At 40.7% G+C, this 18,993-nt stretch overlaps 1 protein-coding gene across 1 annotated transcript; it reads right to left on the bottom strand.

Annotated features, from left to right (window-relative positions):
• Positions 1 to 372: 372 nt before the first annotated feature.
• Positions 373 to 17,889, bottom strand: LOC117266348 (ubiquitin-conjugating enzyme E2 E1). The gene is made up of 6 exons (XM_033641493.2): positions 17,754 to 17,889; positions 14,587 to 14,770; positions 13,430 to 13,480; positions 7,693 to 7,825; positions 1,538 to 1,685; positions 373 to 661 (listed from the first exon to the last, which is right to left on the bottom strand). Exons 2-6 carry the CDS (start codon positions 14,739 to 14,741, stop codon positions 564 to 566), a joined length of 585 nt encoding a protein of 194 aa, XP_033497384.1. The 5' UTR covers positions 14,742 to 14,770; positions 17,754 to 17,889; the 3' UTR covers positions 373 to 563.
• Positions 17,890 to 18,993: the final 1,104 nt, after the last annotated feature.

Below are 18,993 nucleotides of genomic sequence, written 5' to 3' on the forward strand. Positions count from 1 at the left end.
CACTGCCATCATCATCATCATACGCTAGTAGTTGTTGACAAGTACATTTATAAACACTTATATCTGCTCACAACTATATTATAGTGTGTTATAAGCCATTTATTAAATATTTTTTATGCTGCTTATGAATGCTAAATGGGGAGGGTTAAAATAAATTGTCACCAAATTATTGAATATATTCTCAAATGTACTCAAAGTTTCCCTCAATCTCATCAACATGACATTAAAACATTAAAATCTTCATAGAACAACTTCTAACATGTGCTCCAAGTGTTCTCGGTCTCACTGTGTGATTATTAGTCATTAGCTCAGCAGCTTTCAATGTGAAATCAACTCTAACAATGTACAGAAAAAAAAGGAGGCAGACAAGACTTCCTTTCCATTGTGTTCCTTTATTACCATATTTGTGGAGATAACTTAATCAGGAAGCAAAAAATATACCAGACAATAAAGTACTAAAAATCTGAGATAGAAATAACCCCCCAACACAAACCACCCAGAGCCCCCCACCCCTCCTCCTCCTCCTCCTCCTCCTTCTTCTCCCACTGTCGTCCTCTGTGGGTTTATGTGGCGTATCGCTTCGTCCACTGTTTGGCTGTTCGGTCATGTTCCGCTCTGTTAGTCGTGTACTGGGTGGCGATGCTTCCCACCAGGGGGTCAGCTGAACGGAAAAACAGGTTTCAAGTTAAATTTTGTCTGCAAATTGAAACGACAAAAATAGACTTTACAGGGACTTGTAAATATGTCTCCTGACACTTAGATGAATTACATTTGTTTGTAATGATTTGCCATTTCTCTTTATTTATAAACAAGAAATAATTTTAGATGCATAGTAAAAATAAGTTAAGATTTAATCGTGATAGGGCAGAATGTTTTTAGAAATGTTAGTACTGATTTCCACCACATAAAGCAGCACTCTGACATCAGAACAAATAAATTGTGTCGCCTGTGGCACAAAGTTAACTTCTGTCTGTGGCCCCAAGTAACGGGTAAAATGCAAAAACTCCCTCTCTGCTTTCACCAGCAAAGTGAGCAAAGAGCATTATAAAATAGAGTAGGATGTCCAGATGACGCCGTGTTTCCTGTCAAGGTGTCAGTTCTGACAGTTTGTACATGTTAGTTTCAGATTCCTGTTGTTTTGTAAAATCAAGAAGGCGGTTTAGGGTAGCATTTAATGAGCTAGAGAGGTTCTGAAAATGCACCTCAGCCTGAACAGCAGGATTTGTTTTTCCTCCTTCCTGTCTCTTGTTCTGGACACAGACTTGATGTGACACAATACAAGAAGTCGAGCGGAAATCTGCGAGATGTGAAGAAAGCCAGCCAGACACAAACTGAAAAAAGCTTTCCTTTGGGACATGGCTGTCACTCTCTCCTGCTGCACACAAACTCAACATAACTGAGTGAAACTTTTATTTCAGCTGCTCAACACATCAAATCTAACTTCATCCCGTTGTTTCTAAACATTTTTTATTTAGCTGGCGGTCCGTGTGATGACGCTCTAACTACCAAGCCGTCATCGCCGCGCTCTGAGGCTTACCTGGGTTACAGTCTGTGAGCAGGGAGCAGATGGACAGCAGCACCTTGGAGATGGTGAGGGCAGGGCTCCAGTTGTCCTTCAGGATGTCCAGACAGATCACCCCCTGACTGTTGATGTTGCAGTGATAGATCCTCGTACGAAATGTTACCTGCAGACACACAAACAGTCCAGTTTATAATCAGGGTGAAAACATTTCCTATCATTATCTATCCACAAATGACACCAGCAAACACACTAAAACAGTCAATTAAAGTCAGGCATGATGTGTAAGATAAAACACTGTTGCAGCACTTAAGCAGTTAAAGGAATACCTTGCTGATTTTCAACCAGCTTTGTATCCTAACACCGTGGGTAGTGTGTGTAAATAAACTGTGGTGAGCTTCCTTCCAGTTTGCAAGAGCCCAAATCACCCTGCTGTTCTCCAGCTCAACACATGTCATCTAGTGGATTTTCATTGGATCTAAGGCTGTTGCTCAAAGCGGGCACCAAACTGTTTCCCATATTATGAAAACAGCGGCTGAATAAACTCAGATGAAACAGTAAAACTAAGCAGCGCTGAAGAAATATGAACAGGGTTCCTGCAGACTTTTTAAAGTCAAATTTAAGACATTTTAAGATCTTTTTAAGACCTCAACAAAGAAAAATGAATACCATTTAACACCAACAAACGGCATTAATACACGGCAGTAAACATCATTGTTCACATCTCATAACTCTCATCGTCCCAAGTTTTTCAGTATATCTTCTAAGTTGCCTCGATGTTGTTACTTGTGACCGCGTTATGAGTAATAAAATCATAAAATCATATAACTAATCATGTAACTATTTACAGTAACAGGTAGATTTGACGAGGTATTCACACATGTCTCCGTTAGTCTAAGTTTCATCTCAAAATTTAAGACTTCTCACAAGTAAAAATAAGACTTTTAGGACATTTTATGGCCTTAAATTTTCAAAATCAAATTTAGTATTTTTTTTTAAGACTTTTTAAGGATCTGCAGGAACCCTGATGAACCAAGATTCTGTGACTGCACTATTTTGGTGTTAAACTGTAACACATGATTGTTTGTTATTGTTTGTGGTCGTCATATTGTTTTCGGACGTGCAATTCTGGTAGTTGCAGGTCGTGATACTTAACTTACAGCCTGATTGATTCACACTGGGAATTTTGTTGTTGTTGTACTTTGAGTGTAAATAAGGAGAGTGCATAACAAGCATCAAATAAGAGCCTGTGTAAAGAACCAACGGAGGATCCCCCAGACTCCCTGACAGAGGTCCAGGCAAAGCCCCCTATGTCCTCAAATGTTTGTTTACTGGCTGGCCCATGGCTTCCTGTCATTTTGCAAAAGTGGTCCCAGTGCAAAGTAAATTAGAACATCCCTGTCGTATGTTTCATAACCTCGAGCAAAAGCAAATCCCACAGCCCTTTTCCTGTGTTTGCTCTGGTCTTGTAGCACCAGTTTCAAAAGTATTTGCATTTTTCCACTGCATGGACCGCCCTGGTTTATGAAAACAACATCTCTCCAGCAGTGAAACACTTGTTGAAGGAGGATATGCATGTTTGCAGGCTTTAAATATTAATTTTACTATGCAATTAGTAGTTCAATCATACAGAAAGTGTTAAAACTGCAGTCACTGCTCACTTAACATTGCAGTACATGAGGCCCTCTGGTGGTTGAAAAGAGGTACTTCTAAATGGTGGGAAACAATCTGCTCTGACTTCTGCTTTCACAAAAATATAACGGAACAAGCAACTTCTCATTAAAAGTAGTGAAAGCACATGATTTATTTACACGACATTACTTTGGAACATGTGAGCCGTGGGAATGTCAGCGCTCATCTGCAGTACGTGTCGCATCAAAAGCTGCAGATGCATTTATTTAAGACATTTCACAGCAGCTTTGATTATCAGACAAGCGCGGCTTGTGCGGGTATTTTTAAATCTTAGGCTCACCTTTGACTTTGTAACTTCACAAGGCTGTTTCCTGCCTATGTTTACACCATATCTGTATTCTGTCAGGGACGTGTAATGTTTGAGAGCTGAGAAACATATATAAAAATTTGCTTTATCTCAAAACAAACAGCAGAAACGCATACGACAATACAAAAAATATTGTGTAATGGTTCCTCGCTTTGTTTTACTGTTAATCTCTCCATAACAGGTTGTTTTTTAAATTTGTTTTCAGGCTAATATGACAGTTTTATAAAATCATTTGTTTCATCCCACTGGAAATGAGCCTTAGTAAAAACAAACAAAACAGCGTTTTTATATCGAGGCTGGCGTTATCATCGCCATCATAATGACCGTATTTGTTACACAATGTGGCTTAATTGGTCCAAATAATCCTGTGGGGACAAACAAATGAACCACTATCCATCTATCCATGGAAAACACAGAACATCGATGTCACAGTATACACACAGAGCAACAATGAGCTTTGAAAATATATAAATAAATAAGAAAGCTCTTCTTAAAAATGATTATAAAATCACGACATCAATTAGCAAATACAAACTAAAGTGGTCAAGAGAGAACAGATGCTACAATGCACTTCTGTGGAATAAAACTTAAGTTTTTCCAAAGATTAGGACACATGACATTGTTAAGATCTGACTCAAGACTGTAAATGTGTGTATAAACTGCAGAGAGAAGATTTTCCAGACAACATTGTTAATGCGACCGTCATGGGCTCTGCTTGTGTGATGCTGTTGTGTTGCTACAGGAGAAGCTGTGCCTCAGTGAAAACACAGTAAGCACTTTGTTTCTGCACCAACACATCAGACAAAAGCACGATCTATAGCTAAGAGATAAGTACAAGTAATGACAGAGACCACATTTCACTACACACAACTCTGTGCATTATTTCAATTGCATTAAGTCTGGTGGTGTTCTACATTCTCCTGTTTCCAGCAAAACACATTAAGAGACCAAAACCAACACTTTATTTATTATGTATTTAATTATTCCTCTGTGCCACAGAGCTCAATGTGTGTCCATAAACATTTGAAAACACACCACTGAGCCACACTGGGTGATATGTTTCTTCATTACCAGGAACACAGACACTGCGGTTTATCTTTTAGGCCAAATCTTTAGTTTAAAATAGTCCCCAACAAATGCTCTACATTTAAATCATGTTTGAGTAACAGTCGCTAAAAACTGCAGTGCACAGCTCCTTTTTTGTTAAAAATTCAAGTATATAGTCATTACACCTTTTAACAAACATGTATGTCTTCATTAGGAACCAGTGGGCCCAACACTAAGTGCCAAAGACCAGGGAGAGAAGTCAAAAAGTTTTAAGGAGACTGAGACAAATAACAGCTGATTTTCATCTTTTCATTGGAGTTGACAAAAACATAGAAAAACACCAGACTTAGTCTTTAAAGGGAAATTTTTCTGAACCCTGTTTTCCCATGTTTGTGTGTCTGAGTAATGGAAACAACTATTTAAATTGCTCCAGTATTGAGGAAATGCTCCAGTGCTGAAACAAGCTGCAGAGTAATCCCTGCGGGTAATTGTGCAATGTCACTTTATGTCCACTGAAAGTGCTTGTTTTTACCACTGACAGGCTCAGACTGTTCTTCTACGTGCTTGATAAGGCAGTAGAAAAGACCCTACAGAGAAATGAAACATTTTTCCTAGTTAGTGTGTGTATCAGTCTCACTCAAGGAGATGTGTGGTTCTGAAATCTTGGCTGATTGAGAAGAATGTGGAAAAGTCCCCAGTTATTCTGCCATGACATTGAAAATCTTTTACACAACACTAAGCCACACTTTCTGTACTCCAACACAACAAACTCTTCCTGGCACTCATTTCTCCAACTAAGGTTTCCATTGTTTCTTCCTGCAACAAGTCACCTTGAGCGAGACTTGGTCGCACACGATAACAAACAGAGCAGTTCAGCTAAATGTTCAGAGAAACGTTTCAATCCTCTGCAGGGTCAGACATGTATGTACATTTCATGTGATTGAGTTGATAAATATAAAGGGTAACATGTACATAGGCCTCTCATGATAACAAATTTTGCTGGGCGATTAATTGCGTCAGAAATTATTGCGATAAGCGATAATATCGCCTAATATTGTGCTTTTAAGACCATTTTTATTATTGTTGTAATTTTGCTGTTTGTAGACCATTTTTTAAACTTATAGAATGATAATAAAGGCAAAATGATGCAAGTACACCCTTTAAAAGAGAAATAAACATTTATTTAACAAGAATACTTAGGAATGCAAAAAAGAAAATTTAAATAAAATATTGAAATAAATAAACACAAAAAAACAGTCTGTCAGTCTCTCACTCTCAGGTGTGCAGTTAAGTTGGTCGTATTTGCTCTTTTTTTGAGATGGTTTTAGAACAAACCCGGCACACCGCTTGTCCAAATTACTGGGCTCCCCTCTGTCATTTGGTTTAAATCCAAAACACTCCCACACAGGGGCCGTGGCATTTGGTTTAGGAACAACTTCCCTGTCTTTCTCTTACGCTCAATTCTCTGTTTTCTTCTCCGCCTCGTCTCCCCCTCACGAGGATCACACTGTGTGTGTGTGTAGCCCATAGCCCCGCCTCCCCCACAGAGACAAAGACACTCGATGACAAGAGCTTTCCCTCCATTCATTACACTAATGAATCAACTCACCTGGCTGCCAGACGATGCACGGCAGTGAATGCTCTTGTCGTCTAGTCTCTTTGGTGGGGAGAGACGAGGAAAACAAACACACATAGATACGGCAATTAATCGCGGCTGGAAAAGTTACCGTCTCCCTTTGAATTTACCGTGCAATTAACCGACTTATCGCATATCGCCACAGGCCTACATGTACATGATTACAAGGGCTACTAAGGCTTTGGTTCACAGTGTTGAGAGTGTCTTGCTGGGCTCCATTTTTGTTTCGTTAATGTCAGAAGCCGAAGCTGAAGACGGTCGGAGACACATTTAAAGAACCTGAAGAGCTTTGGGAAACTTTTCATGACAAACAGCCAACGAGGTATTTCATTTCACTTTGTTTCTCATGCCCGCGCTGACCGCCATTTTGTTTTCTCTTCTGTCATGTTATATTTTGTACACCGTATTGATCCATTCTCTGTTATGTTTATTCTTTAAAACAGTTTTCTCAGCGTGACAAGAAGGAGATGCTTCAGAGAGACAGAAATGCCTGAATAAACGCCCATTTGAGAGAACTGCCCTGTGACTGTGCTGTTGTGAGAGGAGCTACATGTATAATAACAATCTGAGCCTGTCAGTGGCAAATCAAACACTTTCAATGGATGTAGATTGCTGGTGCACATTATACAGCAGCTTGTTTTTGTGGCTGCGGCTGCACAACTCTTTCAATACTGGACCAACTTCAGAAACGTTTGTCTCCATCACTCACTTTGACACAAAATGTGGGAAAACAGGGTCCGGATTGCAAAATACTCAAGTTTCACTTTAAGTAAGGAGCTAAACTTGACGGAAAAATAGGAAGAAAGATCTGTGACAGCAGCAGAAACTCCCTCATGTCAGATCCCAACTATCGTAAGCTACAGCTACAGTACAATGAGTCAGATGATCAGTCAGCTCTGTGCAATTACTTTTGTTAGGTTAAAGGGTTTCTGTGTTACATAGTTTAATTTACTTCTGAAGAGTAATCCCTGGTGTCGACATGTGAAGTGCAGCTGTAAAGATTTGTGTATTTAAGTGATCAGATTTTTTATCATTTTGTCTTGTTACCGTTTCAAAACCAAGTTGAGATGCTGTGGCTAGTATCAGTACACTTTCAGTTTCCATCACAGTCTGAACGAGTGCTGCCAGATGTGTTAGTAGTGTGCCAGATCTTATCGTTCACAGTAATGCTGGCAGAATTTTTGATATGACGAAAATAAAGATTTAAGTCGTGATAATAGCACTACTTCTTGACGTCATATTGTACGCAAAGCAATAACAAGCATGGTTGAAAGTTGCTACCAGCTCTGCAGTGGAGGAGTTAAGTTCCAAAACAGGGGGCGACTTCAGTGGTGCGGAAACATCGGTGTTGTTAGGCCTGGGCGTGAGAGACTACAGCTCTGAGTGATTTTTCCCCCCGCTGCCATTTGCTGCTCAGAGTGACCTCAGTCAGCGGCTCCTGATTTATACAATAGTTTATTTATATACTACATGTCGTACTAACATCAGTACCTTGGGGGGTTTGAAGGGGTAGTCGGGTGTGAAGGCGATGTCCAGGAAGAAGACGCCTCCCTCGTACACGGAGCCCGGTGGTCCCAGGATGGTCGACCTCCACTCATAGATGTTGTCTCCTTTTGGGCCAGCACTGCAAAAACAAAAATTAACATTCATTTACAGCTGCACAATCGCTCTGAGCACTACGTGTAAAACATCCACCCAGGAGAATCCAAAACCTTCACATCACCGCAGATGTAAATATAAATTTAATGCATTTCAGCACTTGTTTGCTTGGATTAATCTGCCACTGTGCGCTGCGATTAATGTTTGAAACACTAAATAATTAATGTGTATTCTTATCTTTGTTGTACAACAGTATTATCAGTCTACCTCACAGTGTCTCATCAGTAATGCGGAGGAAGAAAAACACCACCAGGGAGAAACAAACACACCATTACAAAGTAAATCTCACAGCAAATGCAGCTTAATAAATAAAGTCAGGGGAAAGAACGACAGCCACACACTGATTTATCAATGAAGATTACATGCCTCTGTTGCTTCAGACACATGCGACTGAACCTGCATCAGTGGAGTCATCGACGCAGTGTGAAAGTCACATACTCATTCATGTAGTGTGTGTTTAACCTGATGAATCACTGCACAGCTACAGCTCACTGGCAGCATTCTGAAATATGTGGGCGTTGTATTTTCTTTCATCAGTAAAGGAGTTAAACTGAACTGACTACTAATGCCACTTTTCATTCAGTATCTGCTTAATGTGTGGCATTAAAGGGAAATTCCACCAAATGTGACTAAATTCATTCTGCAGGAGGAGATGCTGTGTGAGAGATTTCCATTTATTCTGAAGCTCGAAGGATCAAGGGAAAAGTATCATGGGAAATCTTGCACTTGCACCGCCTTTGATGGATGAAAGCAAGTACGTGTGCAAATGTAACATGTCACATTTCCTGTGACCTTAATTAATAATCACAATTTGGACAGAAATTGTACTAATACATTCCTGCAAAGTGACTTTCACAGATTAATGTCCATAAAAATTTAATTTTCCTTTTAAATGTGCTGTGATGAAAGTTTCATTTCCCCTGTGCATCATTCAGAAGATGCCTCAGTTCAAAGCAAATCCCCTGTGATGTGTCTATGCATCATGATCTGTAATCTGTATTGATTTTTCCTCAAAGCAGCTCAGCCTTTATCCCTCTTACATGCAGAACATGTGGTCGTGAACCCCCTGGGGTCATGAGTACAAGACATAATAGTATTGATCCAAATCTGTTGGGGTGGGTGTGGGGGGGGTCGGGGCAGATATTGCGCTCCACTGTGCTTTTTTGATCAACGTTAACACGAACGTTTGGCAGAGTTTCAGTGCCAGCTACGACACAGAAAATCGATCCAGAGAGCGCAGTTTGGGCTAATTAACTGGGTGTTAAAAGATATTACGGATGAAAACTTCCACCACATGAAAGACTTCCGAGCAGTTGATCGTAATGATATGAACACATTCCTTCAAACACACACACTCTTGCTTTGCCTCAAAACACCATTTTGCTCTTATCTGAATTCATGATAAGCCATTAAGGGATGTCAGACACTGACAGAGGATCCATTAATTTTGATATCATATAAGTTGATATGCTGGTTGAGCCTCATCAGATACAGTTATGGAAACTGGTGCAAAGAAGTCCTTTCCCATGAATCAAAGCGGTGCAGTGCACAGTTTCAACACAGCTGGGCAGCAGTCATGTCTGCAGTATGAAATGTATTCAAGATGGAGACCTGAAACAGTCAAACAGCTTGAACTTCAAGAGTTTTCCGGAGTGGCAGCAGCAGAGCTCATTACAATACAACTTCAGATAAAAACTCCCTCAAAGAGAGAGCAACTCAGAGGAAGTGTTTTCATTTCATGAGATGGATTAATTTAATACTGAGCTGAAATGATGTTGTTTAATCGTTAAGAAAAAAAATGAATCTGCAAAAGTACCAAATATTTTCAGACTGCAGCTTCTTATATGGGAGAATTTGCTGCCTTTCTCTGTTTTATATTATTGGAAACTGAATAACTTTTGGACTGTTGGTCGGACAAAACAAGAAATGTGATGATGTCACTTTGGGTTCTGGAAAGTTATGATGGTAAGTTCTCACCATTTTCAAACTGAACAGCAGCACAGCAGCAACACCCCTGTCTGTGTGAACACCACCCACGTAGGTGCTGCGTAAGTTCAGCGAGGTAGCCGTCACGCACAGGTAGAGGTGAGCAGGGTGTTATTTGCAGCCGTAACAGATCAACCAAAAATCTACTTCACCACCATATTTAGCAGTACCAACACTGTTGCTGAGGCTCTCAGCTATTATCCCTGTTAACTAATAATTTGTACAATAAAGTTATAACACGTGGCAAAACCAGAAAGAAATGTAGAACTTATGAGTTCATTTTTATGTGCTACCTTCTCCCTCAATAACAAGTAATTGTATTTTCACATTGTGAACATTTAACTTATTACAAAATACCTTGTGTAAAACAAAGTACTCAATTAACTATGGCTTTTAATCCATCATGTGCTGGGACAGGTTGTGTTTTAAGCTGTCACACTTCATTGTTATAATTAGGTAGTCCATTATGAATTTGCCTGAATGTCACAAGCCTGTTGCTGAAACCTGAAAACGCTGTTGTCCTTCAGTGTCAGAAGTGTCAGCTGCAGCCATCCGTCCTCAAGCCAGTATTAAGACATTAATTTAACCAAGGCTGAAGATATGATAGTCACAGACACAAATCACCTCCAGAATATCAAAATCCAGATTCACTGAATATTCTCAGGATTCAAGAAGGACATTTATCTTTTAACGAGGCTTACCAAGCACTGTGATACATTTTACTTTCTAATGTTTCTGGGTGCTTTCACTCCTGCCCTGTTTGGTTCAGTTCAACTAAACTCAAGTTCGTTTGCCCCCTAAGTGTGGTCGTTTGGGCAGGTGTGAACACAGCAATCACACTCAGGTGTGCACCAAAACAACCGGACCTGTTCTGGTTACAAATGAACTCTGGTGCGGTTCGTTTGTGATGAGAACGTGTTCCTACCTGGATCTGAACCAACTGCAGTCACATGACACATTGTTTGGGTTAAACATGAGCATGTTACAGTCCTGGAGGATTATTAATGTGCACCTCCTCCTGTACTGCCTTAATATGCACATTCAGCACATCCAATGCATCAAAACATTGTTTTCTAGTTGGAGCCGCGCCTCGTTTTCAAACTGTATGGTTTGACTAAAATGAACAATGACAGCAATATAGTCCACGATGAGCAGCGCTAAAATCAACCTGCGTAGTTGTCCCTCCATTGAGACATTAGAAAGTGTCACATTTATCTTGCAAGTGTACTCTTCTTCAACGTTTGCTTTACTTTGTGGATTTTTCCCACATGGAAATTCTGACCAATCAAGAGCTGCTTTCTCACACAAGGCATTTGATCTGGTCCACTTGTAAATGCTGCCGTGAGAACACAAACCAACTCTAGGCAATTATACAACTGTGTCAACAAAATTAGTCCCTGATTCAGACCAAAGCAAGACAACTCTGAGCACTCTCCGTTTCCTGTCTCCCAAGAACTGGACACAAATTTTGTGAGTGCAGGTCCAGTTATCATGTGACGTTTAGAAATAATAAAAAGCTAGAAGCTAAGCTAGAAACTAAAAATGTTAAATCAAAACAGGATATAAATAACCACTGTAAAATAAAAATAAGTCTTCTCTTAAATTGCTGCAATTTTCCATTACTTCAAACACACGTTCAAATTTTTGTGCTGTGTGGTAAAGTAAAACATTTGCACATGCCATGTGCCTCCCTGCAGCAAACAGCTTGGTTTTATAGACAGGCTGACTTTCAAATGAAGGCTGGTTGCCTGTAAGGTGGCAGGTAGAGAGAAGAGAGCAGCTATTTTTCCCACCCAGCCTGAGAAGCTGTTGTTTTATACATGAGAAAAAGTCTGAGGAAAAGTGGCAGCAGTAACAACAAAAATTTAAAATAGAAACAGACTTTTTTTAGGACTGTGACTGTGAATACCAAACTGTTTTCTTCCAGTTAGCAACAAATACCCAGACTGTGTTCATGTTTGGGACGGTCTGTGGCCTGAGGTGGCTTGTTTGATCTACTGAGCCATGATGGGAGAGATTCCTCTGTTTTTCTTTTCTCCTTTCACAGGGAGGTCAGAGGTCACGCTCTGCTGCAGAACAGCAGCCTGCAGCAGGGAGGGCTTCAGTGAATCGCCTCGGGACACCGCAGGAGGGAGGACGCCTGCTGCGATGGGAGCTCGAACCCAGACCGTCTGGTTTTGAGGATGAACTTTCAAATCACAACACAGAAGCAAACTCAGTTGCAGACGGGTCAGTCATACCCAAGTCCTCATGCTGAATAACATTATCAACTCAGGGTCACAACCGCTTTTTTCATTTTCAATTAAATTATGTTGTTTTTAAAGAGTCGGAAAAAAGTGGAAAATACCCACCACAATATTTTCACATACCCTGACTGACATTATTTTGATTATTATGAGAGGTTAAAACTTGCAAATGCTTTCTTGAGATATGACGACAATGATAATATGATTATCAGAACAGTTGCTGGTTAATTTTCTGTCAGTCAACTAATTGATTTATTAAATAGGCTATAAATTAATGTTTTCTTTTAAATCTCTACTTCAGGTTTCCTGCGCAATTTCTTATTTAGGTTATTCAACTATATCTGAAAAGGTTTTGTAGCTTTAACTGTGCATTTAATGGTGCTCAATTATTTATCAGTTCTGAACGGACCAAAACAAAATATTGCAGTTTCATTAACACACCTGACAGTACATTAGTCGTAGTGATGCAAACTGAGTTATGTAACCAATTTGTACTTATTATGGTTTCCGGACAGCATAATTAAAATGTGCACAGGCCTCAAAATAGATTTGGTAAAAGCATCTCCACTTATGAAAGAGAATAATGTGTAGTTAGTTCAATAAGCCTCAGAATTTTATAAGTTTGGCTTCTACTGCCCATTTATTTCTGAATGAACTGAAAGAAAACACTCAAATTTATGATTACAAGTGATGCATAGCCTGGTATAATGGCTCAGTATCCACCTTGATTCTGCCCTCACTGACCAGATCAGCATTGGATCCACATTCACTGCTTTTTCTTTATCAACGTCAACATTAAATTGTCAAGACCAACAAATAATTTTGTGTTAACACACGGTTGAAATATAATGTGCAGTTACAACCTCATGCTGCCTTAAGCCCAGTACAGACCAAAGATTCGCAAACAGACAAAACTGTTTTAGAACGTTGCAGAGAAAAGTTGCAGCAGTGTGACCGGGCCGTCTGAACTCGACTCGAGTCGGCTGATGGTGTCACCTACATTTCAGCTGGTCAGTACACCTGCAGCTGGTTTTAGAACGAAAAGCACGTCACACGTTTCAACAGCCAATCGGCTTGTAGTGAAGTCCACTAGTCAAGTCAAAATGACCGCAGACTGTGTGTTCGCTTGCTGCTAGCTGTATGAGCTTCTGCCCCCTCTGAGCTGGGCTTTACACACTAAAAAGTGATCCCAATTGGTAAGAATAGAAGAGTGGGATTCAGATGAGTGTCTGAGTTAAGGTATCACTAAGATTGTATTGGGAGACGAGCACCGCGATTGGTGTATTCCTAATGAGTACATCACTTCAGAGAAATAAAAAGCAAAGGATGAAACCCACCTGCAGTTTGGCGGAGGGTCCAGTGTAATATCAGCCAGCTCTTTCTGAATCCTGCACACAAAAGGAATCAAAGATCAGTCACTGGCAACACAGACTTTATTTACGACTTTATTTACAGAGAAATACAGAGAACTGATAAAGAGCTGCGTCACATGCTGCAACGACAATCACCCGAAGCTCAACATCAGCAAACCAATGAGCTTTTGATGGACCACCAGAAAAACAGGAGGCCCTCTGTGCTGGTTGTTATCCGGGAAGAGGAGGTGAAGAGGGTTGACCTTTGACACTTCATCGTTTGATCCTACTAAACATTTGTGTGAAATTCTCTCACAATCAGCGCATGACTTCAATGGCCAAAAACGTGTTCTGTTAGGTCACTGTGACCTTGACCTACGACCACCAAAATCTAATCAGTTCATTCTTAAATTCAAGTGGACGTTTGTGCCAAATTTAAGAGGAATTCCATCAAAGCGTTTTTGAGATATTGCTTTCACAGGAATGAGATGGACCCCCCTGAAGACATACTGCCTGCAGCCACAGCTGTCGTCAGCGCAGAGGAGCAAAAATATAATCATTACAAAGACGCCATAAGATGTCCTTCAACCATGAAAGAATTAATCGTCGGGCATCATCATGAAATGCGATTTACATTTTTGAATTCCTTAATCAAACCTTAATTAGTCTATTAATCTGTTTGTGGGTGAAGTAATTTATGCTATTGGTTTCCTGTGTAAGCGGAGAGGCAACAGTGATTGTGATAGTAAGCTATAATAAAACCATTAGAGTGAGGTTTTTTATCCAGAGGAGAAAAAGGAAGCTTTGAGCGGCTCACTCGTATTTTGTCACAGCAAACCTTGTGACTGTACAATACAGCCTGTTGACGCTACTGTCAGAGGAGGAATTAGCACATGTTCCTCTTCTGTGGTGGATTTTTATTCTCCTTATGTCTAGCATAATGACGCAACATGGAAGTTCTAGAAAACTTGTGTCACGGTGTGCCTTTCTTCCCAAGTAAAACCCCAAATTACAACTAGAGAGAAATCTGACTGCTGTAAAATTTTCAGAGAAACAAGTGACTGATCGTGAGATAAATCTTGTGAGATAAGTCTTGAGAATATAACTCCTCGTCACTACACAATCTGGGGTTTTATTTTTACCTTTTGGCGCTGGTGGATAGCAGCTTGGAGGTCTTGCTCATGCTGGCTTTGCTCTCCCGTTTCTTTTTGCAAAGCGTGTCCCTCTGTCTGGTTTGGCTGGAGGAAGGCGGCGATGAAGAAGAGCTGGTGCTGGCACGGGAATCCTCATCCGACATACCGGTTAGGATTGGAGAAGAGCCGGAACCTGTTGGGAGAGAAAAAGACAAAACAAAATAACAAGTGACGCCACAGCTGCAAGAAGGTGGAGCAGTTTCACAATGATTTCTAAATTCTAACCAGGGCAGATGTTAATTTGCTCTCCGCGTGGCCACAATAGCTGATAGGTTTCATAATTCACAAGCCACTTTCACTATTTATAAACATTCATTTGCATGTTTTCATAAGCAACTGCTGGTTATATGGCACAGCAGCTGGCGAGTGGAAATACTGACATCTTTGTTCTCTGGTATTCAAACTGCCATATTCTTATGATTAACAGTCTCAGAAATAAATGTGTTTATTGAAGATGATTAATTAGGAAGTGGAGAAAAACACTGTCAACATTAAGTGTATTTAAAGGTCTAGTGTGTGGGATTTAGGGGGCTATATTGGAAAAATGGAGGATAATGTAATAAACATGTTTTCTTTGGTGTATAATTACCTGAAAATAAGTATTACTGTGTTATTGTTACATTAGAATGAGAGGTTTATATCTACATGAGGGGCAATTCCTCATCTATGGAGATCTCCGTGTTCCTATGGTAGCCCAAAACAGACAAACGAAACACTGGCTTGGGCGTAGGGCCATTTGTGTTTTGCAATTTCAAATTAGCCACTGTGGTTAGAAGTCCATCTGCAACACGTGTCGGAAAAATACAGATTTCTTTACCATGAAACTGCTTTATTCTGTGTTTTTTTTTTTTACCAGTTTTAATCACTGGGTCTGTTTGTCAAGGACAGGAGGAGACCTCTGCGGATAATTCAGCTCCCTGTAAAAGCTTCCTGAAAGTCTGCATCTTAAGTTATCAGAGAAAATATGCGAGCACACATTAGCAGGTGCTCGGCAAACCGCCCATGTCCAACCAAACAGCTTTGGAGAAACACTGATCTGTAATGTCAAACTTCTTTATCTAATGTCTTAACCGGTTTAAATAAATGGCTCCATTTATTTTTGAGAGGAGGAGACATCTGCGGATAATTCGGCACCCGGTAAAAACGTCCTGAATGTCACACATAGTAGACACTGGGCAAGCAGGCCATCTCTGATGTGCCAAACAGGAGTAACACTGTTTTACAACGTGGCGCTGCTTTATTCAGTGTTTTAACCCGTTTTAATCACCTGGTCTGTTTGTTTAGGAGAGAAAGAGACCTCTGTGATTAATCCAGCTCCTAAACATCAGCGTCAGAAATAAGGTGAGCACATGTTAGGTCATCACCTGAAAAAGATGAGCGCACATTTGCAGGTGCTGTGCGAGTGAGCTGTCTGCGACGTGCCAAACAGCATAGAAGAAACACTCATTTGTAACACGGCTTTAATCAGTTTTTTACCTGTTTTAATCACCTGGTCCGTTTGTTTCAGAGAGGAAGAGACCTCTGCCAACAATTCAGCACCCGGTAAAAACCTCCTGAATGTCTGGATCAGAAATTTAAAAAATTTTATACATTAAGTTATTGGAGAAAAAAGGTGAAAAAGGCTATCTCTGATGTGCCAAAAGGTGTGTGAGAAACTGCTTTATTCATTGTTTTCTCTTGTTTTAATCAACTGGACTGTTTGTTTAAAAGACAAAAAGACCTCTGCAGTTAATTCAGCTCCTGGTAAAAACCTACTGAACATCAGGGTCAGAAATAAGGTCAGCACACATTTGCAGGTGCTGTGCATGCAGGCTGACGTGCCAGACAGCACAGAAGAAACACTGCTTTGTAACATGGAGCGGCTTTATTCAGTTTTTTACCTGTTTTAATCACCTGGTTCGTTTGTTTCAGACAGGAGGAGACCTCTGCGAAAAATTCAGCTCATGGTTATAATATTTTGCGCAATGCACAGTGAAGGAATTCTAACTGGGAGAAGTTTCAGCTGGTTGTAATCAACAATCCTCACCACTATCTACCACAGTGGACCTTTGAAAGTCACTATTCATACACATTTATTTGCATGTTTTTCCTAAGCAACTTCTGGTTACCTGCCACAGCAGGTGGTAGAAGAGAAACACTGACAAACTTCCTTGTGCTCTGGCATTTAAACTACTACATCCATGTGATAAACAGGCTCAGACATTGGTGTGTTTCAAGAAAGATGAATACTGGGAACTGGAGAAAAACAGTGTCAATATTTGATGTGTGTTTAAAGTGATTATTTAAATATTACCAGGAAACTGTGCTCATAATTATCTGTTAAACAGTGCGTGTTAGTGTGTGCGGGTAGAGGGAGGGGGCGGTGAACAAAGCTGTTAGCTGCGCTTTAATTTTCCCCATGTTTAACGTTAGCTAACGTTTTCCGTGACGGTGAGCGAAGTGTTAGCCGACGACGAGCTAGCTAAGTGCACAGTTCACACCCGCACGCATTCAAGTTAACCACTTCACACCCGTGAACTCAACCTAACACTGCTAATTATATATTAATTAAAATCTAATTAATGTAAATGTACAGTTACTTTCTCATGGTGGCCGCCCCCCCCCCCGTACACACAGCTACCTGCACACAGTCGCCCCCCTCCCCCCTCAACTCCAACTGGCAACCAACACTCAGGCCCTACGACTTCTAGTATCAGACTACTTCTTGGAGCGGCGTGTGGGAAAGCTGCTTGCTAAGCATCCTTTACAAGTGAACCGGGTAACGGCGATATAAAACCACACATCGGTTGTCTTGGTTATTAAACATAACGTTACAGCTATGGGTATCAAACCAGAGCGTACAAACGTGTGTTTCACAGCTAAATGTGACCACGAACCGTTAAACGCTTCAGACAGCAGCCAGGAACAACTCCGTTCCAGCACATAGCCGGAGCCCCTTTTCCGTGCAACCAACTAACCACGACCGTGTTGTTTGTTTCTTTTCGGCGTGTGTACCGACAAACTGACCTTCGACTTCACCTGGAAACACACGGAGGCGATGGACACACACGTATACGTTGCCCACTCGGCAAAACATCCGCCTTAAATCACGTATTTAGCTCGCTAATAAAACTTACCCAGTCTATTGTGTCTGGACCTCCGCCACAGTCTAGGCTGGCTGGTGCCTGTCGCCCTCTGCGGAACGGAAGTAGCCTACCGCGGCTGCAGTGGGCTGTACGGCTCGGTCCTACGCTGGGAACAAGACAGCCTACATCATGTGAGCTTCACGCAGGTTAACTCACCCAGCTTTATTTAATATGATTAATTTTATATGTGGAATCCAACATCATGATCTGGCACGTGCTTGCAACAGGAGGTCAAAGTTGTGAACTTTGAGTTACATTAATATTTATTAAATTCTAAATATGAACCACAACACAGTAAATGAATGAATATATTGTACATATAGTGACTCTAAATTTGACGCATAGCCATACAACTCTCCCTTTTTTATGACGTGTTAGTTAAATTCTGGTCCTGCAGTGCCAGTCATGCTTTCATACTTCTGCAAGTGTGATGTGTTGTTTACTAATTCAGGGGGGTTCATTTAATAGAAGTTCAGCAGTGACTGCACTGCTGCATCACTGGCCACAGAAACTGCAAAACACACTTACACTGACCACGTCTGCATCTGAGAATTAGTCATGTCTAACAAGGTGTTATTACAGGGTCAGTGAGTTGACAATATTCAGTGCATGCAGCAGCCCGAGAACAGTTTCACAGTTTATAGAGAATGATATGGACTGTTTGTATTTCTGTGTTACATGTCCAGTGTGAAGGAATCAGGGGGATATATGGGCAGAGATAGAATTTAATGTTTTCTTCAGTGTATAATTGTGTGCAGCAGTAATGTGTGTGTCACAAAGTCAAATGCACATTTATAATATTAAGTATTATAACCACACAAAATTTGTTTCAGTTATTACCTGACACTCTTAGGCCCCCATAGTCAATATGTGGAGCGTTTGATACTCAGCGTTTGATACTACTTTTGGGGGTTCCCCACCTACCTGCCTTGCCTCTCCCCTTTTGCCGTTGTACTCCACAGGAGAGGTAGGAGACATTAACTTTGTAGTAAGTATGAGTTAATTTTATACTAACATAATCCAGTGTCACTTAATTTGTGTCGGGGCTCGAGTTTGTATGGTTGTGTTTGACGTAGGATTTTGTTTTTGCCGCTTAATGTCAGGAATAAAAGGAGGTCGCCTCCAAAGATATCTACAGTCTGGGCCTCTTCTTCAACACAACGCAGACAACACTAGAGTCCACAGGTGACATAATCAGCCTTCGAAAGCTGCGAGACCAATGCCGTGACCA

This window comes from Epinephelus lanceolatus, chromosome 10 (assembly GCF_041903045.1).
Source record: "Epinephelus lanceolatus isolate andai-2023 chromosome 10, ASM4190304v1, whole genome shotgun sequence".
NCBI classification, from domain to species: Eukaryota; Metazoa; Chordata; class Actinopteri; order Perciformes; family Serranidae; genus Epinephelus; species Epinephelus lanceolatus.

Bases quoted from the DNA above. Each gene is read 5' to 3' on its own strand.
- LOC117266348 (XM_033641493.2), bottom strand. From the start codon at position 14,741: ATGTCGGATGAGGATTCCCGTGCCAGCACCAGCTCTTCTTCATCGCCG. The intron at 13,481-14,586 runs GTAAAAATAAAA...TTTTGTGTGCAG, and splicing joins CTATCCACCAGCGCCAAAAG to GATTCAGAAAGAGCTGGCTG. The intron at 1,686-7,692 runs GTACTGATGTTA...GTGTGTCTGCAG, and splicing joins ACCCCTTCAAACCCCCCAAG to GTAACATTTCGTACGAGGAT.